Consider the following 25035-nt stretch of genomic DNA (forward strand, 5'->3'; position numbering starts at 1 on the left):
CATTATAGCAACTGAAGAGACCAGGACAGCGTCAGCATCAGTCAGATAATAATGCTCAGCATATATGTCTTTGAAGCCGTGAGAAAATGGCATCAACACCAATAATCTGAACAAACAAGTGCATGTATTTAGTAGCATTAACGAGCTCTTACATTTTTCATAGACTGCAAACAGGTCATGTGATCTGCCAGCATCACTTTTATTTATTTATTTCAAAAGAGATCCAAGAAGACTGGGACTAATGTTTGACATTTCCTCTGCTCCCCCGTCCTCACCGCTCAGGCTCGCTGGCATTGTGGTTTCACTTCCACGCAGACGCTGAAAAAGTTCAAAATGTTCAACCTCATTAACGTCTAATGGGGAGAGTGTTCGCATAGTCGCACACTGAGTTTTAATCCGAATCTGTTTGGTCACCATGTATGACAGCTGTGCAGGGCCGCTGCTACCTCAACAGCAGGCCTGTGTCAAATGTGTAGCTCACTTGATAATCAGCATGTGTGCTCCAGTGCCTGCATTAACCTTTCTTATCATAAGGGTGACTTTTTTTTTTTTTCCAACAGGGCTTTGATATCGGCACTGTAGACTTCCCTCGGAAGTCCACCATTGACTCACAGTTTTTATCAGGATACTGTATCTGCGCCGTGGAATTTTAAGTGAAGGCTCTGCTTTCTTTCTGCAGAAAACACCTGCATCTTATCAAACTTTGTCGAAAGGGTCATGTCCTGGCTTTTCTCAGGACTGGGAAAGTCCTTTGAGAGGCTTTGATACCCTCTGGCCCTCTGACATCTTACCTAGTGTGAGTAGACGCTTGGCAGACGCAGGAGGGGCTACCTGCTCAGTGTACACTAACTCCTCTGTCCATGTGCTCGCACTCGTCAGACATTCTCCTTTTGCTAAATAAATGTTGAGAAAAAAAAAAATGAATGTAGGATGCCTTTGAACTGTGTTCTCTAATGTGGGTCAGAGATCTATCGTATGCATATTCTGAAAGCCTTTTCATCTGCAATTGCGGAGTTAAGATTCCCCTGGTACACTCTTAATTTCATCTACTTCTCTTGCAGTTATTTATTTAATATTTCTACATTAATGTCTTCTCAAACATGGTAAAAGTGAAGAGTTCAGAGAAGAAAAAAGGGAAACTTTTCCTCTCCCTCTGTCTGCGTGATGGTCTGTCCGCCCTAATGACTCCATTTTAAAGACAGTGGGCTGACCGGCAGTGGAGGGAGGGAGCAAGGGATCGAGAGCGGGGAGGGTGAAGAGGAGAAGAGAGACTGCGCGCACTGCAGCACTCTCCTCAGCTCTCAACTCCCAGTCAGCCTCTCTGTGTGTGTGCTTTGAAAGAGAATAGGATTCAGCCCTTTGAAAGCCGAGGCTGCTCACCGGGGCCTTTGTGTAAAATAACATTTCTACTGAAAGCCAATTACTGGTAACATTATTTTGGTTGCCTCCATTATTAAAAGTACCTCTCTCTGTTGCCCCCCCCCCCCCATCATCCCTCAACCACAACCCCCCACCCTACCCACTCACCTCCCCACCCCCTGCATCGCTCTGTTACAGACGGAGAATTATTCCATTGACTCCAGTTACGTGAACAGCCGAGCCCACCTCATTAAAAGGTATGTCTTGATTAGGAATTGTTACCAGCACCTCGTTACCATTGTTATCTGTAATTGTTTTATCTAATGAGTGCACAGCTAGCGTTGCAGCCATTTGCATGTGTTCCTGCATGCTTTTTTCATTCAGTGTAATTGCAATGGGAGGATAAGATTTTGGGATAAATAGCATTACTTCATAATGCATTTAGTAGACACTTGTTGGAACGAGCCACAAACTCGTACTTTCACATGATTAGATTACACAGAGCGGCAGAATCAGCAAGTAATGATTTTCATATTTACAGATAACCTTATTACTGTTCTGCAATTCGCTTCGTTAGCAACACATGTGGCTTGAATTGCATTGGCGACTTAAAACAACTACCCAATGATTAAATCATATTCCCCAGTGTTTTTCTTCCACTGTCTTTCAAGACAACAGTTTCATGAATAGTCAATAACTCTGTTTCTTTCTGTTTCTGGGATGAAGAAGTGAAAAATGAATGTTTTCATTGTGGTTTGTATTTCAGTCCACCTGAACCAGGATATCAGATAGGGTTGCGGGAATGCAGGGATGGGGCTTGGGATGGGGGTCATATAATAATTCCCTCCAGCCATTTAGGGTTTTTGTAACCAGGCTCACTTCGAAAACTACAATTCTCCCTTTTTACCTGCAGCTATGGAGCATTCCAGCCTTTCTTTTGTTTGAGGCCATCCCAGCCTTTTGAAAACCCATTATGGCAATTTCCCCCCCAAAGATTCCCGGCATTAATGTAAACAAAGAGCATTCAAGTGTGGGCCTCTGCAGCACACTACAAAGAAATCCCCTCAGGAGCCAGTGAGCCTATGGTCTGGGACAGGTGCAATTACAGTGATAACATCAGAGAGCCAGCACTACCTGCAGTCCTCTCTCCCAGGTTCCCAGCATGTGAGGCTTGGGCTGGGGAATGCAGCTACCTTGCACTGTCCTCCACTTCCTCTACCTTTCTTGTTTACTCTCATTTTCTCCTCCGTCTATTCTTTTCCGTCCTTTCTAACCTCGAATCATTCTGATTCTGATTTTGTCTTCCTACATGAACTCATTCATATATTTCTTCTCTCCTGCAAGAACACATGTTCATATATTCACCCCTATTTAGTGTTGTTTGTAAAGCAGAATTTGTTCCAGTGGGATGGAAATCAAATGAAGGGAAATCACGCTGTTACTGTGCAGCTGTTGATTGTGCCCCCCCAACCCACCCCTCTTTATTGACTGTGAGCCCCAAACAAGACAGATGCTCAGTTTGTATGCTCCCAGCGTTTCCTACATCCATCTTCCTTCCAGGAATTCCTGATTACTGCAGTATTTGTTTGATTGTAGTGAGTGAGTGCCTCCTGTTTGTTCACTGCGATGTCCTTGAAGTCAGTGCATCCATCCAAAATGTCCCTGTCTGAAACTCCCCATAGCTGCCGTGTTATCTGTGAAGTTGAAAAATGTCCCCTTACTCTAAAACGACTCTCAGCAGATTTAAACCTACTTCTTATGTCATGGTTACTGCAAGCGTAGAAGCTGGAGAGAGGCTTTGTTCTTTGCAAAAGTGTAATATTTAACTAAGACTTACACCAAAGAAAATTATTGTTCGTCTGTTTTGAATTTATGGAAATACACCACGTAAAAGGGCAGAGAATTCACAGAAAGGACATAAAAAGGGACAGGGAGAGAAAGACAGACAGCTTGTCGCAAAACATCAGAGACACGGGGACGAAGCAGAGCATGTGAGAAAAGGTGATGTGACAGTTAATCAACATTTCCCTCTCCTCCCTCCTGGCCCCCATGTAGCACATCGACATTCAAGGACCTGGAGGGGAACAGTCTGAAGGACAGCGGCCACGAGGAGAGCGACCAGACCGACAGCGAACATGATGTCCAGAGAGGACACTATGTTGACACGGCTGTCAATGACGTGCTGAACATGACTGTCCCCCCCAATGTGTGCCAGCTGCCAGACCAAGGTAAGAAAATCTGCACTTGTACATGAGTGTGTGTGTGTGTGTGTGTGTGTTTATAGGATTGCAACATCCTTTGGAGTGTGTTTTGCCAGTTTCAAGATAAGGGTTATTTGTGTGCGCGCCTGAGTCCCTTTTTATGCCACCAGAGCATCTTTTAAGGTGCATTATGCCCATTGCGGCCTTCAGATGTGCAAGTATGAATAACATCACAGTTTTTTTTGTCTTTGATGTCCTGCTAGAGCAGCTTATGTGAGGGATCTCTGACAGCTAAGGCTACCCTTTGATACAGGCTTAGGCAACATTATTGACTGATAGTAGCCATGTCTGCTCTTGAAGTGGGGCTGACTTCAGATGTGCTTGAATGGCAGCAATTAGGCTCACAAAGGTAGAAGGTGGAAATCTACATATCTCCACGTGCCCTCATCCATTATTCAGTGGGATCATTTAGCAGGGAATTAATGTTGATGTTTCATTTCTGACTCACCGTTTAAAAAGACATCCACTTGGTTGGCAGAAGTCAGTGTAAGGGGTCATGTTCGTTCTTAACTACTGCCAGTCAGACTGAGGAAGAGAGCGGGTCAGTAAGAGGGAGAGAGAGCAGAGAAAGCAGGATAAAGCTGTCTGGAGCAGGCCAGGATGTTACTATATGCACCTGAGGGTATTTACTGAGCTCAAAGGAAACACCACATGCACAGGTGCAACAGCTCAGCAGAGCACCAGAGTCAGCGTGTGTGTGTGGAAATTGCAGAAATTTTAGGATGACTCACATTAGCAGTTTTATTCTGAGTGAGGTGGAAACACCGGACATTTTATTTTAAAAGCACACGCTTGAGGACGGCAGTTACAGATATCACTCGCAGTGTCTGAACTTTACGTTCGCACTCTGCTCCAATGTGAGAACTTGTGCCAAATGTAGTTTTTCTTCCCTCGTCGACATAATTTCGGTTATGTTTTGGTTCTTTTTTCACTAACACTGCCCCAGTAAGGCTGGCGGCTTTCTCGCCACGCTGCTTTCTTCCTCCTCAGCTCATATAGGGAAGACATTTTAATGAGCAGGAGATAACGAAAAAGGAATCCTACTTCATAAAAATGCATAAAGGAATGAAGATTTTATTTTTCAAAATTATTTGTCTATTTTTATCAGTGGACTGTAAAGTGTGTGGGTGTGGTTGAAGAAGCGGTAATAGACATGTGCAGGCTCTTGCTTGTCTGGCGCTCGACATATTTAACTAACCAGATGCTTCACTTGGAGCAGTACGGCTGCTGATAATAACATGACACAAACCACACTTCATGTTAATCAACATGCACATATATTGTAATGGCTTAACTGAGGAATACAGATAGACGTATGTAGGGTCAGGAAGTATGTGACCTTTAGAGCCAACTTGTACTGTTTGATGAACAAAAGTGAATTTGCTGATTATTGGTTGCCGGCTGAAGCACGCTGACAGTTCCTCTCATAGTGGGATCTCATTATTGGAGACAATTAGAAATGATGTACATGAGGAATATTACAAGTGGGGAGAGCTCTCTGAGGCAGTTCTTTTTTCATTAACACCACCAATGATTGTATCTGTTTCAGCAAAATGGATGCATGCCGCCTGAATGTGTAATGCAGAACCACATTGCCTGGTAAACAGAACAAGAGGCTATTTCACAGCGCTGTCCATTCTTTTGACCAGAACGAATAGATGATAACAAAGTATCTGTTTAGAATTACAATTAGATGGTTTGTTATTTGCTTCTTTTTTTTTTTATTGGAGTCAGCCACAGACTCACTTTTGGCCTGCAGTTTTCATCAGTAGGGACTTAACAAAATGGCTCCACTGGAATCTTTCCTCCCTTTTGTTTTCGGAGTCAGTCAGCAGCCGTGGTCACACAAGAGAGTAATGAGAGGCTGTTCATGATTATTAAATGAATTGACCAAAGATCCTTACACGTGCAGAAATGTAATGACATAGCAAATGAAATCGTCCCTCTATTACCATCTCAACGGTCTAATTACATAGTTAAAGGGCATGGTGAGCTGACAGAGATGGGCAGATTCAGCATGACGCACAGTTGAATCTGTCTCTCCTGTCGTATGAGGATTTTTACATCATCATTTTTTTTTTTTTTGGCGCTCCTCTGGAGAACACTAGCTCCCTCTTTTCCCCGCCTCACTTTCCTCTGTGCGAGCTGACTTGAGTGCAAAGGCAGAAATAGAACAGTTGAGGTTTGTATAATATGAGAGCCGCAGTGGTTACAGTCATGTGATGATGTGGTTTTACTTTGAGCTCATCTGTCTTAATTGACAAAAAGTGGACACTATCTGCTAGTTCAATTGAGTGAATGGAGAGAATTGTCAGAAAACAAATAGGCATGTTCACTAAACACCCGCTGCTTAGATGTCTTCTGGGAGTAAGTCTGTTGTGTAGTGCGCCTCTCCTGCCAGCTAAAGCAGAAAACAAGTTGAGAGACTGCAATTGCCAAAGGACAACAACACACACAAGCAAAGGATAGAAGAGCCTCGTTTTTTGTGTTTTATTGTTCTGTTTTCTCGTGTTGATAAGTGCTGAGAACAAAAGGAAGCTGGAAGGGGGAAGGAGGAAGGGTTAAACTCTCGGGCTTTTACAGTGCAAATGTTTACCATTCCCAGCGCCATGTGAAGGTGTTGTTTGCCCAGGAGACAAGCCGTTACCTTTACACAAAGACCCTGCATCCCCGTCATCGTGTGGGCTTTCATGTTTTGTGAGGAGATTCAGCTGCTCTGAATCACAGTGGGCATTTTTGCCATTCTGTATCAGTTTAGGAGTTTGATATTTGACTTTTGTCCATCTGAGTAATGCGTTTTTTTTTTTTCAATGATGTGGTTTCAACAACGCTATTCATTATTCCTGCACCAGCCACTACCAAGGTAACTTTCAGCGAAGTGCTTGTGAAGAGATTTTAGACTTAAATCTCAGCGAATGCCTCTTTGTTGAATCCCTGCCAAGAATCTAAAGAGGCGTGTGTGCTCTTTTTGAAAACCTGACCTGAAATATCCTCACCCAGTGGATTAGATTAAGGAAGTATCTGAAGAACAAATTACATTAAATCTTTTAAAATCTATAAAGGAAGGGCTATCTTTAACATGTAATGGCTCCCCCGTATCTGCCAATAGGAATAAAAAAATGGATAATATCGCTGGAACTATAAACTGAGAAGAAGAGCTATATAAAATGAATTCTTCTTTATCTTTATAGGCATGTCTGTGAAGTTTTGGGGGATTTGGTTAAAATGTGCGACATGCTAGCTTTGGCTCTGTAGAACCATTAGTGTCAAGGGAGAAGCAAGGGAACAGACTCCGAGGGGGCGGGTGACAAAGAGAGCTAAATCTATTTTTTTTTCGACTTCCTTTGATTGTCATAGCTCACACTTTAATTCCCCCCGGACATGGATGAGCCATGGTTTTTAAGGATTAAGATTCATGTATTGTTAAATCGCTCGAGTTATCTCTGCAGGAGGGAAAAGGGAGAGCATGATGTCATTTTACAGTGTCCGATTTGTGAGTTTAGAGGTTTGTTATTACCAGGTCAATTTGTAAGTGTTCTTCAAAAAAAAAAAAAAAGGCCCTTTCTCTTGGCTTATTAGACTCAAAGGGATCCAAGACTGCTCAATTAGTCAGAGAAGGGAACAGGCCTCTTTTATTTCTGACATATTTCTTGGCCTCCACCTCTGGAGAATATCTCTCATCTATCTGTTAGCTCCCTATGGGTGTGTGCCTGAAGCTGGAGCCCAGGAATGGAAGCCCCATCCGTGGGCCGCAGACTTCACCATATTCCCTTCTTCCACTAGCAGATCCACAGGGTTTCACTGTTCCTAATTGATTTCAGCCCCCCCCCCACTCCCCCCACCCCCCACCTCTTCCCTCTCCCTCCATATGTCTTTCTGTCTCTCTCCTCTGTTTCCATCTACTGACTGCAAACATCTCCAACCCACATCTCCCAACTTTATGCCAGTCAAGCAGTTCCCTTCCCCTGTTGAATTAAAGAAAGAGTAAAAGCTCCTCACATGTTTCTGCTGCAAACTTGCCCTAAATTCAACACGGGAACATTTCTAGTTTGCAGTTCTCTGATCTACTAACGAAAATGCTGACAGGTGTCAGAATCAGGAAGGCAACAGGAACAGGGCTGTGCTGACAACACGAGAGGGGGAGAGAGAGAGTCTGTGTGTGAGGGAGACGGAGATGGAGAGATGAGCTGAGAGTCTAGTAAGCAGTCTTAGCGAGGGAAAATAAAAAGAGGAAACAATCTCTCTGACAGGTAGGAGTGATTTTCTTTCTCCGTTCTCTCACTCCAAGATAGCTCTCTGGATGTGCCAGAGGATTTGACTGATTCTCAAACAACATTTGATTGAATTAAGCATCAAAACTCTTCCTGTGATTCGGGCTGGCAACAACACGTGTTGCGTTGTGATATTTTATGATTAGATTAACACACAAACTCTATACTGGGACCATCCATTTTGATTTGGATTTGCCTAATCTAATGTGTAACCCGTGGTGGAGGTAAAATGGCTGACAGTGACAAAGAGCTCAGTGCAATACAAGCATTAAGGAAGATAGAGTACACACACACACACACACACACACACACGCTGCAAGCTCAAACACACCAGAGAATGCTTGCAAGCAGGTGTGGTGAAGTCTGTAAGGAACAACCAAGATGCAGATTTTGCCTCTGAGAGGACTGGAGGAAGTAGAAGGAAATAAAATGTCATTTCAAGCTGTGTCCATCTGGGCTCATCTTTTTTATCATGCTCACATCGCCTTAATGAAATTGTGTGACTCAGTGAGCTCTCTGGCTCTTTCTTATTGAAATTACACCTAATGTAATGAAACCGCGCTGACCAATATTGACTTTGCACCTGGTAAAATAGACGAGAGACTTCTGTCACTTAAGGGGAAGATGTGGATTTTCTCTCTCTCTTTGTTTTTACATATCTCACTGTGTAAAGCAAGCCGGTTCCTGCACAAACTGCACTGCTTTTATGTCTGTTCTAAATTTAAAAAATTGTCTGTGGCCTCTTGGTAGTGTTTGTTTGCAGTACTTGCATAAGTAAACCAACAAATCCTTTAAAAAGCATGTGTGAGCCCATCCCTTTAGTTCTTTAGTTAATTCCAAGTGGGAATAAGTTAAGAGATGTGAAGAAGCCCTTAAACAAACTTGACATGTTGTGATTCTCTGTTAAGTTTTTACAAGCATCGCCTCTAGCTGCTCTTCCTCAACTGCACACAGTAACACAGACACAAACAAAAAACGCATGCAAAAGCTCTAAAGCTCAGACTGAAAACATATAGCAATGTTATAATACATTATAACATCACTTTGAACATCCCCTGAACCCTCATTCTGCCAAAGCCCTCCTGAATATACCCAGTGTATTTAATCAGCTCAAGAGGGGACTGCTTATCTCTCTGCACTTGTCATGGATAGCGTATTGAACATATCACAGAGAGAAATTGGAATAGTTCATTATTTTCTAGGGCTCACAATGAGCCTGATGTATCTCATTGCAGGCCCTCCACTGACAGCTCATTTTCTAGACAATCCTGGCATTCAGTTCACAACGCGGCAGGGCAAGAGAGAGGGAGAGAAAGAGAGAGAGACAGAGAAAGAGAGAGGGAGGAAACACAGACACGCAGAGAAAATAGGGCTCCGGATCTCCATTGCTTATTCATGACGCCGTGGCATGCTAGGTGTGTTAATAATCTCCGCAGAAACCAAGTGAATCACAGTTGTTTGTTGAACACCTAGCCAAGCTGGGCCCCAATCGACAGCAGATGGGAAAACAGGGGGATCAGGATGATCCCAGACAGAGGGAAGGAGATTAAGAACAGGTAATGTGCTGAAGTTGATGGCGGCCGAGTGTGTATTAAAGAGAGGGGAGAGAGTACCTGAATTTCAAATCTGTCTGAGAGTGTGTACACAGCGCATGGAGTGTGTGTGTGTGGCGCCAAGTGTGTGTCTTTTTAAAGGTTAATCAGGGAGGGAGGGGGAAAGAGAGGGAGAGAAATACTATGGGTTGGGGGGAAATAGAGTGAAATTCGAGTCGCAGAGCTACAGCATTCTCTCCAGTCCACTCGCCTTTTGTAGCTCCGATTGATTCGAGTTCTCGTCTCGAGGAACCGAGGCAGCAGCCATTTGTCCTAACCGCACCATTGTGTTTTTAATTGTTGAGGTCACTGCGTGGGCACAATCCCTTCTCCACTGCAATACAAAGCAAATCGTAATAAGACTGTGGGCTGTATGGCTGAGGGGGACTGCAGCCCCATTTGTACTTAAATCACACACACCTAATGGATATGTGTTTCTTATAGTAATTAGTAATCTTAATAAGATAACTTAAATTAGATCTTTTCACTCATTATGTTTCCGTCACTCTCTAGAGGTCCCTGTCGCTACGTCACCCACATCAGATACTTTCTGTCCACTTGTTCTGTTTAGACACTCTCACCGTTACTGTGTCTTTAACGGGACGAGGACCTCGTACCTCCAGTTTGATGTGGGCTTGCTGCCATGGATTCTAATCTGAACTCAATTTACATTTTACAGTGATAATCTTATCGTCATGTGATGTAAATTCAGCACAATGAGAGGTTAACAAGGCCTCCTCTGCCAGGCTGTTTCTTTATTTACCCTCTACCCACCCACAAACAGTGCAAGTCTCACGCACCCACGTCGTGACAGTGAAATAGACGGTGTCGCCGAGGCAAGCGATTTTTCCTTCAGAGATACTGGTACAGGTTTTCATTCAATGTGTGTCGGATTCAATTCAGTCTGTTGAAATTTTACGTGCGAAGTAAACAGTCGATTCAGCAAGACAGTTGGTTTCTTATTTTAACCCAAACCATGAACTCTCCCGAAACCAAACCAAGTCGTGTATGTGCTTAACTAAACCCTATCCATACTGTTGTCGGTTTGGTAAGCACAGACAAACAATGTCGTCCTGCAGGGCGTCAGATCAGAAAACACTTCTTTGTGACGTTGTACAGGGCATTGGCCAAATTCTGAATATTTAGTTGTGTCATTTGGAGGACACACTGATTAGCCATTGTGGTCTGTCATGTCAGGAATGCAGTTTGTGTGCGCAACCAGAACCACTCAGCTCCCAGCCCGGAAAATAGCAGATAATACAAATCCAGATCTCGATCCTGATCCTCTTGTGACAACTTGAGCTCTTCTCAAGAGTCCCTAATACACCTTTACAAAAGCATGACTTGCCACAGCCTTGTTGCTGAAATGGTATGACTATAGACTGATACCATGTGGAGTAAACAACCTGACGAGGACATGCAATACACATAGACTAACTCAAAGGAGCCTCAGTGTGTGGCTGGAAGTGGGCACAGAGTGACTGCCAAAGCAAGGCTTGTATTACAGGGATCCCAGGATATCAGACACCAGGCGGCCTGTGCTCCCTCCAGGCAGGGCAGAGTCTGGCAGCTGGCCCGTAGCCCAGATAGCTATAATCAGCTCCATTACCTGTAGCACTGACTCCCATTTATGAGCCCTCATAGTGGAACCATGGCTCTAGTGCGGGGATTAAGGATGCTGTGAAGTTTAGGAAAAGTACAAATAGCATGCAGTGGCACATGCTATAGCTACACCTGCTGCAGACACATACATTAAACACACAGGAGCACGTTCGTAGCTACACGCCATGCACACAAACGTGTAGTGAATGTGGAGAGATTTTCTGGGCATTATGTCTCTTGGCATGAGGCATTTGTTTTATCTTCTCCCTCTGTGAAAGGAAAGATTAAGAATATACTCTGCTCTGTTTAAGGGGAAAATCAGCTGTCTTCTGACAAGTACATTGTAGCCCGCAGTTTTCTGTCCAGAATACAAAGAGACATTTATCACTGCAGCTGGGGTAAGGGAGGAAGAGAGGGGGGGGGGGTCCCCTGTGCTGCCGCAATGTGAATTTTTTTTTAACCCCTATTACTTCCTGTCTGTGGGAAAAACACTATACCGCCATCCTCTTTAATCCGTTTTAGATTTCCTACCTTCTATTTTTCTTTCATTTCATTGTCTCCCCCAAATGCCTTTCGTCATCTCCGCCCTGGTTTTTTATCTTAGTTCTCATCACCTTGTTTCTCCTGACAACATTATAACTCAGATGGAATATGTAGCAGAAATATGTAAAGTTATGTCGTCCTCCTCAGTTGTGGCAACAAAAGGTTACTACCTCAGGCATACTGCTGTAATATTTCCATATTTTGCTCTCCTCATGTATATTCAGTGAGAATGATTTATTCTGTAACATTTTATAGCCGTCGAAATGCAGAATCTCTCTCGCAGAGAGGCTGCGTGTACTGTAAAATATAGCGTGAGCTCTTTGGATTTGTACTCAGTGGAAGTTGAACAGAGGTTAAAGAGAAGTCATCCAAATCACCTCTATCATTACTATCTTTCATTCACCAATTAGTGTCAGTGTTCTCTCGCTGTCCCCGAGATGACCTTGCGGGGATGAGCTCACGATGTTGTAATTCTACATTTTGGAGTAAGTCTCAATGGTGGGAGGCACGTCGTGGCTGCTAGTGACCCAGATTATAAACTATTGATGAGAGAGTGAAGGCACAGTAACAGAGAGTTGTGTGTGTGGACCCAGGGAGCCTCCCCCGACCTTTTCTTGGCCACCGATCTCTGCAAACCCTTGCTTGGATTTTGTCTGTCAACATGTCTTCATATTGAAGAACCTCCCACACTATTTTTTTAACCGCTGTGCTCTGTCTACTCCTTAGTCAGCGAATTAACATGCACTCTAGTCATTCAGATGAAGGAAACATGCATTGCTTCTGAGCTTAACATGGTTATTTCAGCAGAATAAAGATCAGAAATTGTTACGTGCATCACCTGAACACCATATTGAGTTTACTAGTCAATGACTGTGTTATGCACACTGTAGTCGGATTTCTGCCTCTCTTCATGTGTGAGAGAGGTCAAGAGCTGAACAGGATGCAGAGTGGTGTGTTTCCACATTGTGGCGTAGCTGGCGGTGGTGGATAATTAAATTAAAGTAAATTCATGAACATTAAAAACATGATTCACAAAGGCCCTCTGTTTTTGTATTGTGCTGCTCATAAGAAGTTTCCTTGAGGCTACCACACACGTTTCTGTGCATTACGCTAATTATCATATCGCATTCATATATTATGTACAATCAGGTTATATAAATAATACAGTAACTGTTACATTAATCTGCTTATTTACAGCAAGAAGGTTATAGTGTGCTTAGTATGCAAAAAAAAAAAAACTTTTGGTACATTCGAGGAGGCTTCACTGTTGCTCCTCTTATGTATAATTGACTAAGAGACAGAAACCACTCAATGGGTGCATCTTGCCAACCAAATGTGACTTTTCAAACCCCGCTGTCCCCCACCTCCTTAAAGGAGAGGATAAAAGGTAATGAGAGAGGTCGGCTGTTAAGTTTAATAGCAGACAGGAAAGTCTCAGAATGACTCTTTTTAATGATGTGCCTGTTCACATGCAGTCCTCGTTAAAGATGAGGCCAGAATGCATGCAGAGGACAGGGTGGGAACTGTGGCCAGACAGACTGCACTACCCCCAACATCTAGAAGATCTGCAGTGGGGGTCTCGGGTCTCCTTTGTGTGTTCTCCGGCACGTCGTAGAAACCCTGTGCTCCTTCTGTATTCAGCTCACATTAGCATCAGAAAATAAATAAAGCAAGCAATCAGGCCGTGACCTCTTATATCCACAGTGCTGCCAGACCCCCACCCACCCACGCACCATCCCTCCCCCCTCCTCCTCCTCCTCCTCCTCCGCTGCACTCTTCATAGGTTTAACTAGCTTGGGTTTGCAACTGAATGTCAAGCTTGGTGTTTGGCTTTACCACAGGGCAGGTTGTTCCTCAGCTGTCTCCAGAGAAAAGGAACTCAAGGATCGAGAGGAGCGAGGGAATTGGATCTTTGACACCTGTCACTTCCACTCTGCTGCACCTTGCTCCCTTGCCACACATAAGGACTTTTCATGTCACAGCTCAGCATGTTATCATGAGTGGGCACAGGGCCTGAGAAATCCAATTACTACCACTGTGTCAGACCCCTGCCATCATCCTTATGTATGCTATAGTCATGTTCCTCAAATCAGAAAAGATGTGCCCATTAGTTCGTTCTCTTTTCTTCAGATCAGTCTCCCACCTCCATTTCAATCTGTGTGTCTTAGATATGAGCTGCAGCTCTTCTCATGGACTGCCTCAGTGCTGACAATCCTCCCTATATAGTGTAGCACCGGCTGGTGGGTGGCTAATGCTACGGACATTGGTTCTGACTGTCTGATATTAAGTGGTATCATTGTGCAGACCTCACTGTGGTGAATAATGGAGAACCTGGAAGAGAAACAGCATGCTTCCCAGATGCCAAACGAAGAATGGCCTTTGTGACAAGGAAATAGAAAGTGTTAGGAAGGCCTCCCCCTTGCTCTTCCTCTGCCCAGTAGGTATAAATCTAATGCATCTCCACGCAGCAAGGGCCTCGCTGTGTTTTCCTTATTTCTTTTATGTGCTGCTCTTCCCAGAGTGACGCTGTCAGTCTGGTTCTGTGGGAAACAGGGGGACTGTCTTTCCTAACCATGATCGGTGTCCCAGTGTGGCCCACCCCCTCTTACCGCATATGTTTCTGCACGCTGAGCTAAACCTGCCCATCACACTGCATACCACCACACTCACCATGCTACAGTGTCCTACTTCCAGAGGTTGTTAAAATTGTCGGAAAAGGGACAAGTAGAATTTTTCTTTTTTAAAGGAAGAAAAAAAAACAGAAATTGAGAGAGTAGGGACCATGCTGGTGCTTCTGCGACAAGATAAAATGGAATATAAAACACATAGTCCTGGCTGACACAAAGTGAACATGACTGAATGAGAAGCCACATTATATTAATTATGTAAGGCCACTCTTTTGAGGCAAAGCAGAAGCTCAGAGAGAGAGAGAGAGAAAATCCTAAGATATTGGTATGCTGCCCGTCCCCGTTTGTTTGGAGCTGGACACTCTGACAGGCGCTGAAGTATTGTGTTTATATCAGATGGCTAATATAAATTGCACTTGAGAAAGGAGAAAATAATAATAAAAAAGGAAAACTATGAGAAATGTCTCTTTATGGCAAATGTGAGGATATAATGGTTTCTTACTCTAGGATGTTTATGGGTTATAGATTGTTCAAACCCATTAAATCATAAATCTATTTCCCCACTCTTGATAAGTTTTTTTTTTTTGACTGTAGGGTTGAAAACATACTCACAAATAGAAATCTTGGAGTCGGTGAGACATCTTTAATTTGTCATGGACCTCTTGTTTATGGAAAGGAAAAGCTCCGTTCCACACAAACCATTGTTTTCAGTCATCCAGTATTACATTTCCCTGACATTTGCAGTTTGTGTTTCTCTCCTGCCCATTAGAACTGCTGAGAACTCACACTTGTGTAGTAGGGATTCATTCCCGCTGATAACACAGCTACAGTATATTTAGTTAAGGGATGTCTAATTGTCGCTCCTGGTTTAGGAATTAGGTGAAGTGACCTCAGTGACTCACTCGACATAAGCACTGTTTTTTCCTCACAGTTTTGACGTCGATAGCGCTGCCATCCCTAAGCCAACTCAACTTCCCTGCTCCCCGTATGGCTCTCCTCTACCCCTCAGCCCCATTCACAAATGTAATTTAAGAGTCTGTTTCTGTCCCCCTTGTTTCTCCCAGACTCAAGGGTTTAGGAGGAAATTAGCTTGCTAGTTCGGTCAAGCTTAAACACAGAAATGCTGCATTTGTTCCAGTGTATTTAAAGATGTCCTCTGCCGATGCATTGTAGAGGAAACGAGCCAAGTCAGACAGAGGCAGGCAGGCAGGCGGCCTGGCTGCCTGGCTGGCTGGCTGGCATGTCGGAGTGGGCAGGTCTGCAACTGGAACGCCAGGGGCCTGCTGTGCTGAGTTTTGGGAGTGCATTGTAGTGTTGCTGTGGGCCCGGAGCACCAGAACACAGGTTAATTTGAAGCCCATCATTAGAAGAGCAATTTGGACGCGGAGAATTGACAAGGGTGACATTTGCTGTGTCATTATAGTGAAGTACATCACGTCACAGTACAACACAATACTTCGAACTTCTACCGTGATCCAAAACGAATACAAAGCTTGAGAGTATTGAATTGTTATTTAAATAACAATCTAATCAACAACAAAATATTGTTATTTGAATAACAATCTGCTGCAAACCAGGAAAGGAACAAAATACCTATGAAAGAGTCAAAGAAATCCTGTTTAATTTCAAAGCTTACTTATTGTAGATTATATTATCTGTTTATTATCTTCAATCAAATAAAATTACCATTCTCTCCAATTTGCCTTTCAGAAACTTTTAAACGATTCCTCCCTGCGTGATGTTTCCCCACAATATGGTATTTTAACTGGAAATATATCAAATTATGTGAGTAAGATGAGCTGAAGTTGCAGTTTCAATTAGACTTTAATTGCATTCTTTTTCATCCTGTATCTTTCATATTTTAATATAATTATCCCTTTATAATACTTGTAACCCAAAGATGAATTTTCTCTGATGAAATTCATCGCCAAATTACATCCCTGATTAGTTTTTCTTGGAAATGTTATATATGGCCACAAAAGTATCTAATTTACTACCACAAAGTTATTAAGCTGATTTCTTGTTCCAATGACAGCGATATGGTTGACATCATTATCTTGTAGTTGAGGAAAGCACAGACATATTACAAGTTCTTTTAACACCAAAACATTTAACCAGAATACACTTAATGACCCTCCGCCCATCATCATAATGGATTTGCAAGAAAAATATTAATTTAATTTCCATTTTCCATTTACTCATTGGTTTTTGGTTATTTTTGTACCTCAGACTTGACATCTTTGTCAAATAAAAGTTAAACTAAAACGATGACATTTTAGCCCAAGTGCTTTATTTTTTCACAGTCGCCCAACACATCCAACTGCACAGCCACATCCCAAAAATCTGTAACTTTTTAAAAATGACAATCTAGCTCCTTCTGGCTAGAATGGTAAAAACATTTTGCAGCCAACAATATAAGCGGTTTGCTCTTAGGACAGTGATTTGACACAAACAGTAAAACCTACTCTTTCAGCAGTGTCCAGTTGAGGACGTACACCCAAAAAAACGCCTTTTTCTCTACCAAGTCTCTGCATGATGCTGTGTTGGCAGGGTGGCTGAAGTGGTTGTAGAGGCTTTCTGATATTTCGAGGACACAAAAGTGTATTATATTGGTGCTGTTGTCAATCTTGGGAACTTTTCTGCAACTTCTTTTGTTCTGCTTAGCCAAGTCCAGCCTCATGTAGCCAGGCTCCGTGCCTCTCTGCCTGGGTTAAATCCAGTCCAGAGTGCCTGTTGAGAGTTTAACAGTCACTGGCTCATGTAGTGTATGAAAACGAGGGCATGAATTATGGTATTAAAACCTACAGATCTGACCACTGTAAATCCGGCCCCTCCAAGCATTGCATATGTCATGACAGAAGCCAAGGGTAATACTTCTCGAGCCTTAAAAACTGTTACTGAGACACTGCAACCTCTAGGAGGCAGTGATGGTAGCAGCAGGGCACAGTAAGGTGAGAGAATCCTCGCAGCAAAATAATATTTGTTGCCGGGGCACTGAAACCAGCCCACTCATGTATGTCATCATGACAACCAGCTCGTATCGTTTCCACTACATCAAGCAGTCCATTGGCTAGTGGTCCTGCTTTTGAACAAATCAGTGCTCTGCGATGACATAGTGATTTATAAAACAGCATAGCGATTGCTTTTTTTTCCTCCCGCTGCTGTTACACAGCTGTTAAACAGATGCTGTTTGTACCAATTTAGAAGCTAGTGCATTGTTTGTCAACACCAGTTTGGAAATGCATTCTTTATACCAGGACCTGCTGCAGCATGTACAGGCTGAGCTGGATGGGCCAGCAGCGAGAGTCGGGGAAATACAAACAGTGGACGTAAACATTTGCCAAATTTGGCTTGAGCTGTAGCTTGTTTTTAAAACATTTATTGACAAGTGTTCATAATGAATTCAACTGTAAGACTGGCTCAAAATGAAGTTAACTTGCCATTTTACATCAGATTTGGGCGGACAGAGGCAGCAGAAGTGACAAGCTGTCAGACGCCCTCTGCAGTGCTGGATGGATTAGAAAGTGAATTTGTTCTTGATAAATTGACTGGTACTAATGCTCAGAAATAGAACCAGGGCCACTGCCACATGAACCCATGGCTCCACCAGCCGTGCGATAGTACTAACAAGGCTGCCCAGTGAGTCTAATTTCCTCGACAATTAATATTTGACTGAGAGAGTAGAAGGAAATCTGGTCTGATAGGCAGAAATGAGAGGAAGAGATTTTTGGGTGAAGGATTTATTTAATTACATCAATGTACGTGAGACAGCAGCACTGATGAGATGAAAGAGGAGGACAGAAGGAGGAGAAGCGTAAAGGATGGGCTTGTGCTGGGAGCTGCGAGGGATGAATCTGGGGGTGTCGGAGGGGGGATAGCTTGATGTGACTGAACCAGATGCTGTTGGGAGAAGGAGAGGACTCGGTGCTGTGTAGAGAATGATGGCTTGCGTGGCGCAGTAAGGGTGCCCCTCTACTGTTTGTAAAAACAAGACCATCACACTCCATCTTGCCGCTCCCGCAGGAGCCAAGCCTCCAGGCTGATTTATGGCCCACAGACTGAATTGGCTGGCTGGGATGACAGCAGTGCTTGGACTCTCCCTGGTGAGTAGTGTAGGAGGCTGCTTGGCCAAGCCTCAGCCTCAGCTGGCCGTAGAACTGCCCTCTGCTGTAGTTAGGGCAGACTAGATGTTAAGCTCCGTCCCCAGTGTTAGGATCAGGCCGCGCCAAAGCCTGTTAGGTCTCAAGCATGCTTTGGACTTTGAGTACCAACCAACCACAGTCATCCTCTATTCTGCTGGTGCCATATTTTCTGAATTTTTCCTCCCCTGTGATACTTCCATCAGCTTCTGCATCACAGGCTCCATCAAGACTCTGTAGTAACAATTTAGATTTAATCAATCTTTGCCATGTGACTGCCAGGATGGAAAATTAATATGGAGAGCAATTAGAAAACAGCCATCTCACTGTCAAAGATACACCAAGATGAGAGCAGAAAAGTGGATGGCATTTTAGCAGCAAATGAAATCCTTCTGTACGCCACTCAGACATGGGGGGGAGCGCTGGCTCCCATGCTGTCCTCAAAAAGGGTCATCAGGACCACGGTCACATTTATTTATTTCTATTCTGTAGATTGAATTCTTTTGGATGTAATACCAGTCATCTCACACAGCAATAAAAAGAGACACAAAGCATAATGTCAGAGTCTCTGTTTGCTCTTTCAACACCAGAGCTGAATAATTGTCTTTTCAGACTACAGATAGGCTGTATTTGATAGCTTTGTCACAGCATTCTGAGAGGGTTTAATATCAAAAACACTGAGGAAAGCAAGGGAAATTAAAGCAAATCGGTAAAGACTATGCAAGCCCCAAGTAAAGCTTATCTAGGTTTTAAATTGCTCTAAATTATTAGCTTTCATAACAGCTACATCTGACTAACATCTACATTATACTGTGTGGCTGTCTGTTAAGGAGTATCTATTTTCATATGACAAACAGAATCAGGACATTTATTGTTACTGCTACAACAAAAAATGTCAGCTTACAGAGGAAATACAAAAAAAGTAGTTTAAGCCAAAAGTGGCAGACATTCTTTATAAAATGATTTATCGTGCCACACTGCTGTTCCAAATTCTTTTTAGGGTTCGTCATGCTGTAAAACCAAACTGACTGAATTGTGTCATACCGCAAGTCCCTGTCGCCTTGTGGCTCCATTTAAACAAAGAAATAACAGAATGGAGTTTTTGTCACCTGAATCTGGGTTCACATCAACTCGGGCCCCGTCTCTGGCTCTCCGATCTGGCCTTCTGTTTCGTGTTGCTGCTTACACTCATTTTATAGGATTACATCATTGTTTTCAACCTTGAGGCTGTGTGCGCTACTTTTGGAGGGAAAAGCGCCTTTGTTTTCCAAGCCAGGCTCCATGTGTTAGCCAAACAGGACGCAAAATAGCTGGCGAAGGCTCAGGGAGGTTTTTTTTTTTTTTTCAGGGAGTTGCCTCTTTCAGTGAACACATCCCTTCCCTTTTTGTGTCAGGGGATTTTAGTCTTTTGCTGATTCCTCATTTTTTGCTACATTAGCAACAAACAAATAGCACCTCCAGCTGTGTGACATGAAGGGATCATTATATGCGGTGCACAAGGGCGGATTGAGCAATGAGTTTGTCAGGTTGTGAGGTCCCCATGCTGAAGTTGAAGATCTGTCTCCTGTAACTTGAAGTTAAGACGCCTTCATCTGATTGAGGGAGAGAGACAGGATTGAATCGGCTTGCTGGCAGGCTGCGGATGCGAGATGAAATGGCAGGGAGCGTGTGGGTTTTTCTCCCCGTGCTGATGCAAAGTGATGCTACTCCAGGTAACTACAAACAGAAAAACATGGCCGGCATTATCAGGAGAATTTGGCTTCTGCATTTGAAGTGGCAATATTTATTATTTTCCAATACCATGTGCATCATTACATGCATATTTAAAGTGATCCCCAGTGCCAGTTTTTGGACGTTAATTCAGCATTAAAGTGCAGTATGTCTGATTTGATAGCAGCGTTGTGATACTTGATATGTGGATTTTTTTTGCCTCCACTATCATTAGGCTGTTTGTATTTTACATGTGGAAAACTAAAAAACACAGGCAGCCTCCACCTCCCAATGGAGCTCCCTCCGTAATTAATAGCTATTAAATCGTAGATAGGAAATGTTCCCAATGACATCCTGCTCTGTACTGTACTTTGTCTGTTCCTGGAACTGATTGGCAGGCTTATTTTCCTGATGATTTTGAATACACATTCACAGCAGGAGGTGTCTTCACTGTCTTATATTCTGTACCCGTTGACTTCCAAACCTAAGTGCCGCTGTAAAATCCATTAATTAATCTTACCAATACAGTTTGCTCGTTTTTTGGAATATGAGGAGATTGTGTTTTGTAAGAGGTCGATGGCCTGTCACTTTTTTTATTTAAATTTTGTCTCCTCCATTCTTTGTGGGTCTTTTAGAGCAACATCTGCGTTTTATGAAGCTCTGAGCAGAAGCAGGATGTGTGAGTGTTAATAGCACTTGGCTTTCATAACAATGTCATTTACAACCCAGTTGCTCTCCCATAGACCCCTTAAGGAAAGGAGAGAAAATGGCATTCACTGCATATGCATGCACTGCTAAGTAGAGAGCATACAACTTGTGTATATTTCTTTGTGCCTCAAGGCTTTTCATGCTTTAGAAAGTGCTTCAGGCTATAGAAAAAAGCAAAAGTATTTAGAGGAAATTGCATTCATTACCAAGATGCTAGTAAATCTTTAATCAGTGGAGGAAAAGCTTTACTTTGTCAAACACGTCAAACAAGATTTGGGGAGAAATTTCAGATTACTAAATATAGGGCTGAAGTCATTTGTGTACAAGTTTGACATTTACGAAACAACTTTCAAATACATATTACATACAGTTTTTCAATGCCAGCAAGTACTGAAATATAATATTTCTCAAATATACTTTACATTACTGCTATGACTGAAATACTGACTGCCTAAAGCATTTTTATTGTTAGCAATTTTGCATCAAAAAGGGGTACGTTCAAAATACACCTAATGACAAAGCAGTTACATAGGATTACAAAAAGAACATGGGATTTGTAAGGGCTTTAAAAATATCATCACAGTGGACAATCTAACCCAGTGTGTGGGCATGATTTTTTTTTATTCATCACCCTCCATTATGTTCCTGGTACCTGGTAGAGACTTTCTGTTGTGATTACATTATTACATTCTGATTGGATCCCTTCTCTTTAAACAAAACCCCCGGCTTCCTGCCTTTTGTCTCCTTGATTGCCACCAGTGCAGTCCCTCGGACCAATCAGCATTCATGCAAATTTACATACATACAGGACTGCAGCTCGTGGAGAATGTATTAAATTTGATCAGTCTTATCTTTCCAGCCTCCATAGAATGATTTTAACAGTGTAGAGATTTTATAAAACTGCCTATTTATGCTGCAGTATGGTTAATATGGATAATATTATATAATGATATTTCATGAAGTTAATCTTTTTTACACTGAAAGAAATTCTGTAAGATGTTAACTTACACTACATTTGAGATGCTCATTACAATGCCGTCCCTTGTGAGGAAGAGGATGTCTCGATCTGCATTTATTGGAGAGAATGCCGTGTCTGTGTGTGTCAGTGTGCGTGTGTGCATTTAGACACGAACATGATCAAAGGGAGCTAATTCTGTGTCGCCTCTGTCTCACTGTGAAGCATTCATGTGGACATTGGTCACTCGTTCTCTGCTGGCGTTCATGTTTTCAGCCTTCAAGCATGATGATTCCCCCAGAACTCCTCTTCCCATGTTTGGGTTCAAACAGCTCATGATACCCTTTACTCATTCATCCAGTCATTTAGTCACCACGTTATCTGTCAGTCTCATCAGATTATACTTTATGAGAGACAGCTCTGGCATATCTGCCCCTGAAAAGCCTGTCTCCAATCTTTAAATATCGATCCCCGGGGGCCTGAGCAGAGGTGCCTCTTATGAGTGCAGGAAAGAAGGGAGAAAAACAGATCATTAGTGATTTTAATTAGGTGATCTGTCAAGCTGCGATTGCCAGATGTAAGCGTATGCATTTGGGTCGATGGCAATCCCTCTCACAATCCCCTCTTGTCACCTTGGGCCTCTGGAACGGAGGATGGCTCTTGCTAGGAGTGAAACAAGCAGTAGGGGAGTGCAGAAATGTGTCATTGTGAATCTATGTGGCAGGTTTTTTCAAGACTGGAGCTGGTGGAAAACACAACAGCACCGTGGCACAGAAAGACTTTGGAACTGTTTTGTTTTCTAGGGCTGAATAATTGGAAAGTGTGTACTACACATCTATATTGTCATGATTAAAAAAGTTTTCTTAGATCTCGTGTAATAATGTAAAGATTTCTAGCACCAAGCTCTTTTGGGGTGTGTCTGTATATGTGAATTAAAACAACCAGGAAAAACAAAATTACAGCATTTCAGTTTGAGTAAGAAAGCATCTCACCTTTTTTTTGTTGTTGTTATAACGATGCAAAAAATGTCTTGAAAGTCCTTCCCCTCCAACACAACGAAGTACGAAAGAGTGCAGTTATACAGACTCAGGCAAATCTTTTTTTCACTCCAGCGTTAAACATCATTACATATTTATAACTCGGCGCCAGATGACAGAGACAGAGAGGGAGAGAGAGATGAACCAGGCAACAACACCGCAACTCGTCTGCTGTCTCTCTCTGTGAGATATCTGATTGCACTGTTTAAACCTGCCTTTCATCTAGTGTTGCTACAGAAAACCCAATTATACAAGAGCTGCAAATGGACTTTTGATTTAACAATACATAATTTAATTGGCATATTAGAAGTGCCCCAAACATCCAGCTCTAGTTATCAGTCGGCACTGCAGTCTTGAGCAGACGCAGGAATGCATTGCAAGTGAAAGCAAATCATTCAGAAATGTATACTTGGGCTGTTTTAATTAAAACAAAATGCAGCATTGCTTTTCATTGATTCAGTCTATTATTGCATGACAGGTTTGACATACTTAAATCAAATGAAGCCCACTTGGGAGAGAAGACACGATGAGACCTGTGTGCAAAAGGAGCTGTGTTTTACAGAAAAATCCCACAATCATGTCGTCTCTTTGTCCCCCCACAGATCCCAGTGAAGGCTTTCACTGCCAGGACGAGTGTCGCATCCTAGGCCACTCTGACCGCTGTTGGATGCCTCGTGTTCCAATCCCGGCACGTGCCAAGTCACCCGAGCACGCCCGTAATGTCATCGCTTTGTCTATCGAGGCCACCACAGTGGACGTGCCCCACTACGAGGATGGCACCACCAAGAGGACTTTTGCCACCTTCGGCAAGGATGGGCCTGAGGACGTGGAACGGGGAGAGTTAAAGGGAAAGCGGACTCAAGAGTCTCAGGTGTGTAGCCCCAAGGCCAATGGAGGGGCTGTCCGTGAAGCTGGCAACGGGCGCGAGGCAGCCAGCCCCATCACTTCCCCCGTGCACCTGAAGAGCCCAATGTCCAAGCCGTCATCTGCCTACAACACACTGAAATGCCGCGACGCAGAGCGAATCGCCAACCATAGCCTGCTGCGGCAGCCGGAGGGGAAGGACAGTGAGCCAGCTGTCAGGGAGATCAACACGCTTCTCCACGATGGCCGAGACAAGGAGTCCCCCAGCAGCAAGCGCCTGAAGGACATTGTGCTTTAGCGAGCTTCTATATGACACGCACCAACATGCATACACACATTCAGTGTAAACTCACATATATGTACCCCACAATAGCTGCGTGTACACAGAAGAAAGTCTGGCTGTGGAAGTAGAGAGACACACCCATTTGCAGTATACAATATTCAAGAACCTGCTCGGGCTGAGGATGATGAACTGTAGTATGCTGCAGCTAGTTGTGTGCTCAAGCCGAGGTAGTGGATGTGGCTTTGTTGTAGTCGCAGTACTTTTTCCTTGTTTGCTCTTTGTTCAGTTTTCTTTCTATGAGTCTGCAATGCGTGGACAGGCAGGTTACTGTTGACTGCATGGACATGGCCAGTGGAGCTCTCCAGCCCTTGCGCCAAAGCAGGACACTACGTGTTTGGACACCCGAGGTGCCAATTCATTCAAGTACAGTTATGCCTTTTGAACTACTTTTGTATCACAAACTGATATTTGCCTTCTTTGGTTTTGCAGTCTGTTCTAGCTGCCAAAATCGCTCTTTGTTCCTTTGTATAGTGAGCTCCGTCAATGTAATAAACAACAATTCACAGGATTCATCTAAAAGTACCCTCAATTTACTCCTTCAACAGTTTTCAGTGCATTCAGGAGAAGGAGAGGGAGGCCTCTCAATCTCATTTGCCCCTTTCCCTGACTAATAAGAGAAACTTTCTCTGCGTATCCCTGAGGACATCCTAGTGTCATCAGACTGTGAGGTCTTTACAGTATTTATATTTTATCAAGGATGGAGCTAAATGAACTTTCGCTATCTGCCCAGCCGCTCTGAACACTGGAAGTGGGACAGACAGATCCTTGTGTTCAAATTGAGTTGTATGAAAAAAAGACTTACTGCTTTTGAAAATCTCCTGTGCCCAACCTTGATTGTAGCCAGTGGAGCACAAATTAGAACTTTGTGCTCTGGTCTTGTACTTTTTTGACTTTTGACTATGGGGCTAGGATAGAAGGGATCGTCACTCATGTCTTGCTATGTGAAACTCTCTATAGGGTTTACTATTATCATTTTTAATAACCCGTTGTTATGTGACAATCCCTTTAATGTTTTGTTTCAAGA

At 43.2% G+C, this 25035-nt stretch overlaps 1 protein-coding gene across 1 annotated transcript in view; it reads left to right on the forward strand.

The window, feature by feature from the left end:
• The window catches only part of pcdh19 (protocadherin 19), a 50252-nt gene extending 26276 nt beyond the window's left edge, over positions 1–23976 (forward strand). The window contains exons 3-5 of the mRNA XM_070913970.1: positions 1558–1616; positions 3415–3587; positions 23407–23976. Coding sequence (XP_070770071.1) covers positions 1558–1616; positions 3415–3587; positions 23407–23966 — 792 coding nt within the window. The 3' untranslated portion in view covers positions 23967–23976. The remainder of the gene's footprint in view (positions 1–1557; positions 1617–3414; positions 3588–23406) is intronic.
• Positions 23977–25035: the final 1059 nt, after the last annotated feature.

The sequence above is a fragment of the Enoplosus armatus genome, chromosome 10, assembly GCF_043641665.1.
Source record: "Enoplosus armatus isolate fEnoArm2 chromosome 10, fEnoArm2.hap1, whole genome shotgun sequence".
NCBI classification, from domain to species: Eukaryota; Metazoa; Chordata; class Actinopteri; order Centrarchiformes; family Enoplosidae; genus Enoplosus; species Enoplosus armatus.